At 40.0% G+C, this 14,025-nt stretch overlaps 2 protein-coding genes across 5 annotated transcripts in view; one reads left to right on the top strand and one right to left on the bottom strand.

The window, feature by feature from the left end:
• The window catches only part of zyg11 (zyg-11 family member, cell cycle regulator), a 61,392-nt gene extending 56,551 nt beyond the window's left edge, over window positions 1-4,841 (top strand). The window contains exon 16 of the mRNA XM_067990185.1: window positions 1,415-4,841. The gene's annotated coding sequence lies outside the window, so the exon portion shown is untranslated. The remainder of the gene's footprint in view (window positions 1-1,414) is intronic.
• Window positions 4,842-4,845: 4 nt separating this feature from the next.
• Window positions 4,846-14,025, bottom strand: part of echdc2 (enoyl CoA hydratase domain containing 2) — a 48,327-nt gene continuing 39,147 nt past the window's right edge. For all 4 annotated transcript variants that reach the window (XM_067990187.1, XM_067990188.1, XM_067990186.1 and 1 more), the window contains 5 exons: window positions 11,410-11,466; window positions 8,722-8,909; window positions 8,306-8,356; window positions 5,789-5,836; window positions 4,846-5,672 (listed from right to left, as the gene is read on the bottom strand). In XM_067990187.1, coding sequence (XP_067846288.1) covers window positions 5,595-5,672; window positions 5,789-5,836; window positions 8,306-8,356; window positions 8,722-8,909; window positions 11,410-11,466 — 422 coding nt within the window. In that variant the 3' untranslated portion in view covers window positions 4,846-5,594. The remainder of the gene's footprint in view (window positions 5,673-5,788; window positions 5,837-8,305; window positions 8,357-8,721; window positions 8,910-11,409; window positions 11,467-14,025) is intronic.

The following is a 14,025-nucleotide window of genomic DNA, read 5'->3' as shown; positions in this document are numbered from 1 at the left end:
CTCTATCAAAATCTTTCATAAATTTAAAATCATCATCTCTTTAGCCTTCTCTGCTTCAATGGCAATAGTTCTATTAAGTTCTTTTATCAGAAATCTCTCTTCCTAACTATAGTTTCACATCCCTGGCATCATCTTGGTGAATCTATGTTGTATGTTCTCTATGGCTTTAACTTTCTCGAAGACCACGCCCAAAACTTCCACAGACAAATTTATCATTACCCTTTTACTCTTGTACCCTATTCATGAGCCAAAATACTATTGGCCTTCAATTGTATGACTTTATTTACCTGCACTCAGACTTTCAAGGAATTATATATGTGAGCTCCTAGGTGCCTCTCTTCATCTTTCCATTTCTACTTCCATTCCTTATTTTCCTCCTGTTGCTTCCATTTAAACATTATGAATTATATAGTGATACGATAAAATCTGACTTCATATATTGCTTTAAATTCTTGAAATCCTTTCATATAAAAAGTTTTACCGACTTAGTATTGCACTCCTCCTCATGTCTGGTGTAATTCAAAAGAGTAGTCTTCAAGAAGAGCCAAGTTTTAAAGTTAGGTTCTTCCTGGAGCAGCCTTTAAAGTGCTCGCTTATAACATACACTCTCAAACCTTTTGATCAAGTGTTATATTAAAGGAGACTTCGTTGAAAGTACTCTCTCCCCTCCAATCCCTCCCACCAGAAATTTAACGTAATGCCGCTTCCCATAGGTAAATAATTGTATGGGGAAGTATGTATATTTACCATGCTAAAACTTTGTTAGATGTGTTTTAATGTTGAGTTGGACCAGATGGCTATGTGGTGCTTATTATTCAGGTCTTGTAGAAGGAACATACTTGATATGTAATTCATGTGTTCAAATTCTTTGTCTTACTGGGTGGCAATTGCTAGATCCTGCTTACTATACTACACATGCAGGTCAAGTACTGTACCTCTGTAGCTGGGACTTACTTTGTGTTTGGTTCCTGCTCATTACACTGAGTTCAGGCTGAGCATTGCACTTGTAATATGGCTGCGACTTGGTTTGAGTTCAGCTCTATTCATTTTAGTACTTGGCTGGGATTATAGTGTGTAGCTCACTGCTGATTGAGACTTAGTAAACGGGGTTCACTGTATCATTGGAAAAAAAAATCCATTTCTTCTACCTGGTGAAATTCCAGTTACTGAGTCACGGAACTGGCTCCTACAGCCTTCTAGTGATGAAAACTATGCAAAATTGGTCAGCGATGATTGATTGGCATTCTTTGCAATCCCGGCTGCCATTCAGTTTCTTTGAATTACAGCCTTGTAATGACTTTCTCCAAAGTATCCATCAAACTCTATGTTGTACAATATTAGAAGTGAATGCTATAGTGAAACCGTGTGTGAGAGTAACCAAAGTCTCAAACTTTGTATTTACTTTCTCAAACAGGCTGACGATGGTCCATTTACAGAGAAATGTGCAACATGTAACCTTTTAATTTTTGAAGACTATGAAGAGGATTGCCATGATTTGTAACTGTGTATGCTGTTAAACATTTCTTCTATAAGCTCATCTAGATGCAGCAAAAATATACCACAGTGGAGTGTTGGTGTGATTTGTGGTGTTGTCTTTGCAGATGTTTTGTTCTACCAGAAGCAGCTTTTGCTTGAATAAATGCTGCTGATGAAATGTTTACTTAATCTGAATGTCACTCATGTAACTACTTTATAAAGAATGAATTTGTGTATAGAACAGTTGAAATGTGATTAGCTTAAACATGCTTGATCTCTTTCTTCCACCCCCCCCCCCCCCCCCACCCCCACCCCCCAACTTTTTTTTAATATTTTGTACAAAATGCTGATGACTCCTTCAGGGGAAACTTGCTTTTGAAATTGCCAAGCTACTTTGTATTAATATTTTGTTTTGTCTTTCATATGGTTTGTACAGGTAAATGTCTAACTTATCATTGGTTTTAAGATGATTTTCTGCTCAGAGGGACTCTTATCAATACCTCATTTTAAAAACCAGTCTATTAAAATAATTATGATTTAACACCTGTTTATGCCAACTTCTGTAAATTCTAATGGTCTTTAGGGGAACTGATTTGGAGTTACTGAGACAGATTTTTATGTCCCTCACTCACCCCAGTAAAGGCACACAACCTGACTTGTACTCCATTGAGCCCAGCTGTTTTTCTGGTTCAGCCAACTTGTATATTTATGATGGGCAAGTGTCGGGTAGGATTACTGTCTCTGATGTAAGAAGTTGCAAGTTTTGCCTGCAGAAGTGTAAAGTCTGAATAATTTTGACCGGCTGATTGACGTTTTTGACAGCAGCAAAACTGTCATCATGTACGCAGTCCAAATAATCTGCAAAATAGACCTAAGCTAAGTGAAAGTTTTTAGCTGCCCCCAACTCCTAATGCTGACTTTTCATGAGCATTCTTCAAGGCAGCTACCCACACAGCATTAACCCTAGAAAATGACATGGAAGGCATCATGACATCACCTCACACAGTTAAATGCTACCTGTTTTAGGCAGGAGTTTTCCAATCCCATCCATTTGCCCCATGAAATGCACATCATGTGCAAAAAGGGCAGAGACCTGTAATGCTGGGTCAGTGCTCCTATTTCTCATCTAATGTCCTGAGAACTGACACGAAAAGGATATTTATGGACAAGAAAATCAGACCCAACAAAATCAGCTGTGGGGGAATTGAATGAACAGACTCTTCTGCTCACTGAAGGAGCCAGCTTTTGACTTTTTTCACCAGTACCTGGCTGGAGTCAGTTTCTCCCATCCAGCTCCCCTCAAGGTCATTAATATTCACTTTATACATATTCAAAAGAAAAAAAAACCTGAAAGACCAGAAGAAAGGAATGTTCAAGCTAATCACATTTCTTTTAACTTCTAGCTTTTTAAACTTGACCAAGGTATCCAGGGGAGGGGAGCCAGGTCCATCCAACTGCTGACCACTCAATTCACCGTCCTGGCCCCCACGTTAGCTGACTTTATAAATGGTTCCCTCTCTGCAGACACTGTTCCACTCCCTTTCAAAACTGCCATCATCACCTTTCTCCTCGAAATTCTAAGCACCACACTTTAGGAAGGATGACAAAGTCTTAGAGAGAGTTTGAGATTTACTAAAATGGAACCAGGGAAGAGCTACTTCAGTTATGTGGAGAAGTTGGGGTTCTCCTTAGTGAAGGTTAAGAGGAGATTCGATAGAGGTGTTCAAAATCATGAATGGATTTGATAGAGTAAATAAAAGAGAAACTGTTTCCAGTGGCAGGAGAGTCAGTAACCAGAGGACACAGATTTAAGGTGATTGGCAAAAGAATCAGGTGACGAGGAAAATATCTTTTACACCGAGTTATGATGGGGACTGCACTGCCAGAAAGGGTAGTGGAAACAGATTCAATAGTAACTTTCAAAAGGAAAGTGGGTAAATAGTTGAAGGGGAAAAATTTACATAGCTATGGGGAAAGAGAAGGGGAATGGGACTAATTGGATAGCACAGGCACAATGGGCCGAATGGTCGCCTCCTGTGCTGTACCATTTGATTCTAAATACCCACTCTTGACCCCTCTATCCTCATTAAAATATTCCTTCACCTCCCTTTACACAGGGACAGTTTCAGGCAGAAAATCTCTTTCCTCTCAAGTCCTTAAACATGTTGTCACTTCTTAGATGCGTGCTTACCTTTCCTGCAATTCCCTCTTTGAATTCTTTCAATTGGCTTTCCACTCCTCCCACAACACCAAAACTGCCCTTACAAAAGTCACACACCATGTTCTCTGTGAATACCTTCTCACTCTGCAGCCTTTGACAGGGTTGACCACACCATTCTTCTCCAATACTGCCCTCTGTTCAACTTGGTGTGCCAGCCCTCACTGTTCCACTCTCGTTGTCTATATGATCGTAGTGAAAGCATCTCCAGCATTGGCTTTTTTTTTCTACCATCACTTTGAGTCCCCAAAGGAGTCATGTGTAGACTAGACTATTTCATTGTTCCCCTAGCTGGCCTCCGATGCTCCATCCTCTAAACTTGAGCTCATCGAAACCTCTGCTCCCTATATCCTATCGCATACTTATTCTTGTTTGCCAATCACCCCGTTCTCACTGACCTACATTGATTCTCTTCTCCAGCCCCCTTCCTAAACCTCTTCAAGATATTTCTTAAAACTCACCACATTGCCTGTGGTTTTAGTTACTCCTCCTTATAGCTCATTTACATCAGTGTCCAACCCCCTGCCCATTATGACTATGAAGTGCCTTGTGATGTTAACATTAAAAGTGTCATAGGAATACCAATTTCCCAAGCTGCCATTGTTCATGAATGAGCCTCAGACACTGAATGGTGGTAGGTTATTAATCGTGAGAAGCAGCTCAAAGCACAGTTTGATCTTGTCCTCACTCAATATCCACATGTAACATCCACACATTTCACACTTACAGCAGGAATTATTGGTCAGCACAAATTGGGGAGCAAACCAGCTGTCATGCAGCCAAGGCAAAAGGGAAATGTGGTTGCTCTGTTCTATTTTACAACTTTTGTACATTGCTCCATTTATAAATGGTTTAAGCTGCTCTATTGGCATTATTTGTGCCTTTTATGGGTTAGTGGACATACAAGCAATAGCAGAACTGTAGAGAGGTTCATGATGTACTATAATCAGGTGAAGCAGGGTTCTGTGTGAAAATACAACAGTTCAGCTTACCAACCTCCAACTGTTAGAAAACTGATGGGATAGTTTGCTCATTGTTGAACTAAACCCTGAATTAAGTTTGATCGGCAACTTAAAGTTTCAAAATTTTGCTTGTATTTTCATGCAAAGTTGAAAAAACGCTCGAGAGAAATAAATCAGATTACAAAGGGGTTTGTAGACTACTTTTTTTTTAAAATAAGGCAAACATTTATATAGGAGACAACACAAACCAAAAATGGTCACCATTTGTAGTGATCAGTTGCTTCAATGATCATGTCTACTTTCCAAAGCCAGAACTCATCTGGTGCAATGTTGTATAACCCACTGCAGCTTTGTTGTAGTGATCAGGTTAGTGGCAATTTTCCACTGTTGAAAGATAATTGCCTTGGTTGTAACATCATAGATCATGCAGATTAATCAGTAATATCAATTATTTATAATATATTACTAACAGACTAATTATTCTTAACTGGTTAACTGTAAATCACTGAGGATTGCTCAACACTCAACCTCACTTTAAAGAACGAAGTAATGCTCCACTCGGTATGACTGTTTTGGGTAGACAGGAAGGAGTGGAACAAAATAAAAATAAAAAGTAACATTCTGAGCAACCCATTAGGAACAAGTTGAATGGCTGAGTAATGCAGTATACATTCAGGATTGTTACCTTCTGATGTACCCATCGTTGGGGCTACTCATATCAAATCACTAACAGCATTCATTTATACTACTGTAGTTCCCTGTTAAGCAGCACACTGTATCTCATACAGTTGGAACATTACCCCACATGCCTGGCATCGGATGAAAATTTCAGTAAATCTCCAAAAGGTGGTCTGTCAAAGTTTATTTAAAAGTTCAGTACTTAAGCAACCCTATGGTTGTAGCTGTATAATCTCCATGTTGTTGACTTGTGTATCATTTTATTCTCCAGTAAAATGCGGTAATCGTTTTTCTTTAAATGCTGCCATCCCCTCCAACCGGTCTTTTGTAGGAATGACCTGTATTGGCAAAAGGTATAAGTATCTCACCAAAATATTTTAGATCAATCTTCCAAAGACTTCCCAAAACAGAATTACATGAGGTTTTTTAAAAAAGCAGCAAGGACTCTTCATACCTGAGCATAACACATTTCTTCAATTGCCATTCCAGATGAAATATCTACCTACAGAGAATTGAAAATAGATTTAGGATATAAAAATATAAAACAGGAAGAAAGTCTACTGTTTTAATTGGACAATACAGTACTGTGACTATAAAGTTAACCTTCACAATTTGCTGATTCTGTATTTTTAAACAATTGAATATTTTTAACAGAAATATAACCTCACTGTTAGGTAATTCATTGTTCATAGATGTTTTATACAGTTTCACAGATTTGCTTTGGCATTTCAACTAAATACTGGTATGATCAATCATTTAGTCAAGGAAAGTCCTTTGAATTTGAAAGTTCTCACTTTAAAAAGATTAAATAAACTAAAATCCTTCAGTCAGAACAATAAATAAAAGTTAAGGCAGAGAAAAATACATTTGGCCCATCGATCTTGTCCCTGTAGTACTCCAACTCATTTGAACTGTCTCTGGCATCCAACTGCATTCTGAACTCCCCTAAGCTCTGCCTCCATTAACTCAACTGGTTGTTTATGCCTCTTATAAAGATGTTTTTCTATTATCAGTTTTAAATTTGAGTTTTGCAAGACAAAGTGGATACAGAATGATAAATTTTCATGTACTTGAGCTCTCTAATTGCTACTTCAAAGTGTTTTTTAAATGGTGACCTTTGAATCCTTGGTTGGAGAAGTGACTTGGTATTCTATACAGTTTGTATGGAGCTCCACTCCAGAACATGAGCATACAATAGGCTGATACGTCAGTGCAGTGCAAGAGAAGTGCTGCTATATTTCAGCAGAGGCATTAAACAGAGTCCTTGTCTGCCTGTTCAGGTGGACATTAAAGATCCCATGGCACTAGTCAAAGCAGGGAGATTTTTCAGTGCCATGGTCAACATTCATCCCTCAACCACCACCAAAACAGATTAATTGGTCATTTATCTCATTTGCAGGACCCTTCTGTGCACAAAGTGACTGCTGTGTTTGCCTACAGACAGTGACAAAACTCCAAAAAAAATGTATTTGTTGTGACGTGTTATGAGGATGTGAAAGTCACTATATAAAAATGGGAGTTCTTTCTTGCCTCGATTTTGCCAAAAGTGTCAACAATTAATATCAGGATAGTCCTTGTTACCTGATCAACTTTATCATAGCCCCTGTAACCTATTCATAACCTTAGCCTATACTACACAAGCCTTAAAAAAGGTTAGAATTGCTTGATTCAGCCAGTTCACTTGTGGGGAAGGTAGTTCTAGAGTTTAAGACCAAGTAAGTTGGTCAACCAGATATTTCATGCCTTGACATGTTCTTCTAGTAGGCTTAACCCATATACTCGTGAATATTGCATGTTCAATTTCCTCCCTTTTTTTTCTTAAAAAAATACAACTTGTAGTTTTGTTTCTCCCGGGGTGGGGGCACACAAAGGCTGAAATACTTGGTTTGTCAGTAAAACATCATGTAAATTAACTGTGAACACTGTCACATAACTGGAAAAAGGAGTCTGATTGATACAGCTATTTCACCAAGGAAACTGTCACTTACCTTTCAAAAAAGAAATGAAACTACACTTCTTTTTCATTCCTGAAGGCACTGGCTCATGGGGAGGAAGAGGTGATGGCAGCAGCCCTCCAGTACCTCAAAAGGTCATTGAACATGTTTAGCTTAGAAGTGTCAGCAGCTTCTTTGGGGGTGATTTTAAACCCCAAGAATGGGTGGGTTGGGGGCAGGTGGGAGTTGAAAATAGTTGTTTTTTTGGGTTATGACCGCAACCCGGCTTTATTTCCGGGTTTAACATCGGCGTGCAGAAGTTCAGGCTTCCGATTGGGAATGCAAAGTCTGAAAATTTTGCGGTTGCGACCCAAAAAAAACTATTTTCAACCCCAACCCACCCGTTCTTGGGGTTTAAAAATCACCCCCTTTGACTTTATAGGCGAGTCCAATCTTGTTCTCAGCACTTTGCAGCAGGAGCAGGAACCAGGCTAATTATATATATATTTTTTAAAAGTTCGTCCTCCTTAACCTGGGCGCATTGAAACCAATTGTAAATCCCTTACTGCTGCACAACTGAGATCAGCTAACTGCATGAATCAGGGATCAAACTTGGGACCATATTCTGTACGGCTTTGCACCACACTGGCTAGTGCATTTATCCACTGCACCAGCAAAGGAACTTCTACATGTTTTCTAGTATTGAATTAAAAATAAATTAGAAAGAAAAACACCCCCTCAGTGATATTTAAGGGCCAATTTTAACTCCCAGATGGAGTTATCCCTGAGCGGATAGTAATCCAACGTGGAAGTTTACGTCTGAAGCTTGGCAGGTTTTAACTGTCTGGGCTCATTTGAATGCTGCTGATCAGCTGCTCACCGATTTAAGGCAGAAAGTGGCTTGGTGGCCACCTACTGGCATCAAGGCAAGTCCAAGGTTTTGCCAGGGTCTTGGGCTGTGGTGCAGCATTTTTTGATTCATTCTTATTGATATATTGATCTTATTCACATTCTACATGATTCATCCAGCACATTACCTCAATGCCTCTGTTCATCGCCTGCTTTGCCATCCTTAGAGCTACTGGACCCTTTAAATAAGAGTAATCAGAAAAAAAATCTTTCACTTTGAATGACACAATGTTCAGGTATTTACAGGCAGAAATTGCGCTATCTTACAATAATTTATTACCAACAACTCTCACCATACATTAACACAATTGTACACTTATGTGGGTAACACAAATATAGATGATCTATTTGGTAGGGTCACCTTCAGCTGAAGCAGCTGTAGAATGACCAAGCTCCTTTGCTGCAAGATGATAGCAGTATAGGATACACTCAACTGTCCATTTAGCTATTCACTCTAGTTACAAGTTTGCCATGGGTGTTTGTACCACAAAAAAACTGACAAAGCCTTCGTTGACTTTATTAACACACATAGTTTATTACAAACCTGTGGAAGAATCTCTTTGGCCAGAGCCAGGGCCTTTTGGTAAGCTGCATCCCCCAAGTCATTTTGAATCACAGCATCATTCACTAGACCTATGGATACTGCTCGCTCGCCGTCTATCTGTCGACCAGTGAAAATAAGTTCCTTCGCCATGCCAATTCCCACAACTCGAGGCAGCCGCTGGCTACCACCTTGAGAACAGAAATAAAAAGTTGGCATTAATTACAACAGTTTAGATTAATAATGTGATTACACTTAAATTTCATTTGCTAACCCTTACAATTCCAGTTTTTCACAGTTGGAGGAAGCGTGTGGTAATATGTAACTCCTATCTAACTATATAATATATTAAAACGTATGTCTAGCAGCACTTCCTGCGCCGCAGATTTGTCATGCCTTGGTGTAACACCCAATGATTATTTTTAAACTTACCATTATACTTACTTTTCAGTCCTCTCAACACTAGGTGGCACTTCTGTGCTTCTAAACTCGATCTTCAAGGACTGTTTCTCTAGGTGGTGCTGCAGGTAAGTTTTATTTAAATTTATTTTAATTTTTCTCCCTTCCCGAGTCAATTCCTTGCAGGAAAGTTTAAGTTATCCCTCTCAGGTGAAAAGAGCTATTGGTGAACAGGCAAAGAAGGACCAGAAAGTGGAAAGAGGGGAAAAGGACGAGCCCAAAGGAAGTGGTGAATCATAGAAATTTATGGCACTGGAGGCCATTCGGCCCATCGGGTCTGTGCTGGCCAAAAAAAGAGCTATCCAGCCTAATCCCACTTTCCAGCACTCGGTCCATAGCCTTGTAGGTTACGGCACATCAAGTGCATATCCAAGTACTTTTTAAATGAGTTGAGGTTTTCTGCCTCTACTAGCCTTTCAGGCAGTGAGTTCCAGACCCCTACAACCCTCTGGGTGAAAAAATTTCTCCTCAGCTTCTCTCTAGTCTTTCTACAAATTACTTTAAATCTATGTCCCCCTGGTTATTGACCCCTCTGTTAAGGGAAATAGGTCCCTCTTGCCCACTCTATCTAGGCCCCTCATAATTTTGTACACCTCAATTAAATCTCCCCTCAGCCTCCTCCATTCCAAAGAAAACAACCCCAGCCTATCCAATCTTTCCTCATAGCTAAAATTCTCCAGTCCCGGCAACATCCTTATAAATCTCCTCTGTACCCTCTCCAGTGCAATCACATCTTTCCTGTAATGTGATGACCAGAACTGTAAGCAGTACTCAAGCTGTGGCCTAACTAGTGTTTTATACAGTTCTAGCATAACCTCCCTGCTCTTATATTCTATACCTTGGCTATTAAAGTATCCCGTATGCCTTTTTAACCACCTTATCTAGTAGGCCAGTTAGCGCCCGAAAAACAGGCACTGCGTGTCTGAATTTATGGGCCGTGCTCTCCTAACAGCCATCCATCCATTCATTCATTCACTCATTCCCTTGGGACCTGAGGACAGTAGGTTGCTGCATAATAAAAGCAAAACGGACACCAACATGCAGAATGAAGTTCCTGTGGTCAGAAACCATCTAAACATTTATGGAGTGGCATAACTTATTCATCTATGAGTTATGGTTGATCTGTGAAACCCTGATGACTATATGGGTTCCATCTAAAACACCCTGAGCTCTTGGGAAGTCGGCCAGCCATTAAAAATTCTGTGCCTTCTGCAGATGGTGACTCTTTTCTACTTGGAAAGCTATTAGGGTGGTTTCCCTGGCAAACATTTGTCACAAACTGCAGACTGGCTTTCCTGGCAGATGTTTCTGCAGAGGCCTGGAAGGATCTTGTTGCATATAAGTTTAATGTCATTGTGACCTTCTCAACCACAGCAGGAGCTATCCCAGTCCTTGAATTTGTCTGCAAAGTCAGCCTGGAGCAGATGGAATAGTTCAGTTGCTGCCACTGCAGAGACAGCAAATATAGGTCTCCTCTGATAGAAGCAGTGCGATTTATAAATACAAGCCCTTGGGTACTGATGGCAGTGAACATACAACCAGAGGTGGTGTTGAACCTGAAGATGAAATTGTTCATCTAATTTTTGCAGCACAATGAGATCACTCAAAGGAATTCCCATTCTCCCAACACGGCTGCAGCTTGTAATGTAGCAGCAATTGCAAAAACTGCAAGAAAGCCTTGCATAACAAACTGAAGGTCTTAGCAAAACAAAAAAAAATGCACAGGGAAAATAGCTATGCAAAATGTTAAGTGCAGAAGTAGAGAAATGCTCATTGCCAAAAAAAAACTACAGTTTACCAACAACTTAAAGAGCTTTAAGCAATATGCTAAACCATGGAGCAGTCACACAGAATTTTATGTGGATGAGGTGCACACTCAGGGCAGAGCTTTGCCAAAAGTTGTGAAGTTCAGCATGGGATCTTATTTAAACCATTAATTCAAATCATCCCTATAGAGTGAAGTATATATTCTAATACTAGAATCACAATGTTAGAAATACTTTTTTCATATGTCTACAATTAGGAGACACAGATTTTGAAAATGTACTACATGCAGCCTGAGTAAAAGGATCATTTAAAATGTCTGCATTATTGGCCCTCCTGGTAATTATATTAAATGGGGTTAGTCACTGACTTTTTTCATTATTTGAAATGCAAGAATAGTCCCAGTCTTCAAACATGATCAACTCCACTGCAAGCCTTTCATTTTATATAGTAGTGAAAGTAGCTCACCAGCACCCGGAAGAAGACCTCTGGTAACTTCAATAAGACCCATTTTGGCAGAAGATGCTAAAATTAAGAAAAGTGACGGCAATAAGTAACTGCTCTGGATCACGTCAGCTAAATATTAAGAGGCATAAGCCATTTAAAATAACGTAATATGCTGGTGGACAACAAGATCAACATTTTTTATACATAAGAACACAAGTTAATAGGAGCAGGAGTAGGCCATACGGCCCCTCGAGCCTGCTCCACCATTCAATCAGATCATGGCTGATCTTTGACCCCAACTTCACTTTCCTGCCCAATCTCCATATCCCTTGATTCCCCTAGAGTCCAAAAATTTGTGTATCTCAGCCCTCTGGGGTAGAGAATTCCAAAGATTCACAACCCTATGAGTGAAGAAATTCCTCCTCATCTCAGTCCTAAATGGCTGACGGCTTATCCTGATAAGAACATAAGAAATGAAGTTCTATACAATAGCAATGAGAAGGAGAACGAGCGAAAGAACAGAGAGAGCGAGAAAACGAGAGGGAACAATCATAGAAAACTGACGGAAACAAAAATGTGCAAGATGCATACAGAGAGAAAACGACTGTGGCACAAAGAATCAGTGAATGGCAGTCAAGCAGAGAGACATTAATAGGAAACAAGAAACAATTTATTTAGTCAGTGAGTAATGTCACAGGAAATCAACTAGTGTACAATAATTATGCCCAATTTAGACTGCTGAACCTCATTAATGCACATGTCTCACTCCTGCAATGGGTCCCTTCCAAAAAAAGTTGCTAGCTTACTGATACCTGGAGGATTTTGAAAAGGCATTCAATAAGGTGCCACACAAGAGGTTGTTACACAAGAAAAAGTCTCATGGGATTGGGGGGTAACATATTAGCATGAACTGAGGATTGGTTAACGGACAGAAAACAGAGAGTAGGAATAAACGGGTCATTTTCGGATTGGCGGGTTGTAACTAGTGGGGTGCCGCAAGGATCAGTGCTTGGGCCTCAGCTGTTTACAATATATATCAATGACTTAGATGAGGGGACCGAGTGTAATGTATCCAAGATTGCTGATGATACAAAGCTAGGTGGGAAAGTAAGCTGTGAGGAGGATGCAGAGAGACTGCAAGGGGATATGGACAGGTTAAGTGAGTGGGCAAGAAGGTGGCAGATGGAGTATGATGTGGGGAAATGTGAAATAATCCATTTTGGTGGTAGGAAGAATAGAAAAGCAGAATTTTTTTTTTTAAAAGGTAAGAGACTAAAATGTTGGTGTTCAGAGGGATTTGGGTGTCCTTGTACACGAATCACAGAAGGTTGACATGCAGGTACAGCACGTAATTAGGAAGGCAAATGGTATGTTAGTTTTTATTGCAATGGGGTTGGAGTATAAGAGTAAGGAGGTCATGCAGCAATTATATAGGGCTCTGGTGAGACCACACCCGGAGTACTGTGTACAGTTTTGGTCTCCCCACCTAAGGAAGGATACACTTGCCCTAGAAAGGGTGCAACAAAGGTTCACTAGATTGATTTGTGGGATGAGAAGGTTGTCCAATGAGGAGAAATTGAGTACAATGGAGTATTCTCTGGAGTTTAGAAGAATGAGAGGTGATCTCATTGAAATGGATAAAATTCTTAGAGGGCTTGACTGGGTAAATGCTGAGAGGCTGTTTCCTCTGGCTGGAGAGTCTAGAACTAGGGGTCACAGTTTCAAGATAAGGGGTCGGCCATTTAGTACCGAGATGAGGAAACATTTCTTCACTCAGAGGGTAGTGAATCTTTGGAATTCTCTACCCCAGAGGGCTGTGGATGCTGAGTCGTTGAGTATATTCAAGACTGAAATCGATGGATATTTGGACACTAAGGGAATCAAAGATATGGGGATAGGGTGGGAGAGTGGATTTGAGGTAGAAGATCAGCCATGATCATATTGAATGGCGGACAGGCTCGAGGAGCCTTAAGGCCTACCCCTCCTATTTCTTATGTAGGATCGCATTAGGAATGAGGAAGTCCATTCTTAGTTCATCCATCCAGAATGGCCCTAAAGTTCTAACACTGCAGCATCTAATTGGTTCATAAATAATTTCACTGCTCTATCCAGTAGTCTATTCCATGTGTTGATGACCATAAAAATTGAATTTCTGAGTCAAAGTCAATGATGTAAATTAGAACTAGTAGTGGTCCCAATAGAGTGTCCTGGGGCACTGCATTGAATTCTCCCCTCCCTCTTCCTCCCCTCGACATTACTCCTATAACAAGTACCCATTGTTTTCTACCCTTCAGCCAATTTCTTATCCTTATCTGAGATTTATCCTGATTCCCACAGCTTTGAGCTTTAACTAATAGTCTTTTGTGTGGAACATTATCAAATGCCTTCTGGAAGTCTAGGTACAACATGTCATAGGGTTTTGCAGGGTCCACTTGGGTTGTCACTTTCTCCAAGAAATCATGGAGATTGGGCAAGCAGATCTTGTTCTGAACCCATGTTGGCTGCTGTTTACTAAGTTTTTATTGTACAAGTAATTTTCAAGTTTACAACTGCACATATTCAATTAGTTGTGCACATATCCAATTACTTGTTTCACATACCTTGTAATGTGCACGTTCTAAGATCATTACAGCTAAT

The sequence above is a fragment of the Heptranchias perlo genome, chromosome 9 (genome assembly GCF_035084215.1).
Source record: "Heptranchias perlo isolate sHepPer1 chromosome 9, sHepPer1.hap1, whole genome shotgun sequence".
In the NCBI taxonomy this organism is placed as follows: Eukaryota; Metazoa; Chordata; class Chondrichthyes; order Hexanchiformes; family Hexanchidae; genus Heptranchias; species Heptranchias perlo.
The sequence above is the reverse complement of the archived record's forward strand: the minus strand, read 5'-3'. Positions and strand labels throughout refer to the sequence as shown.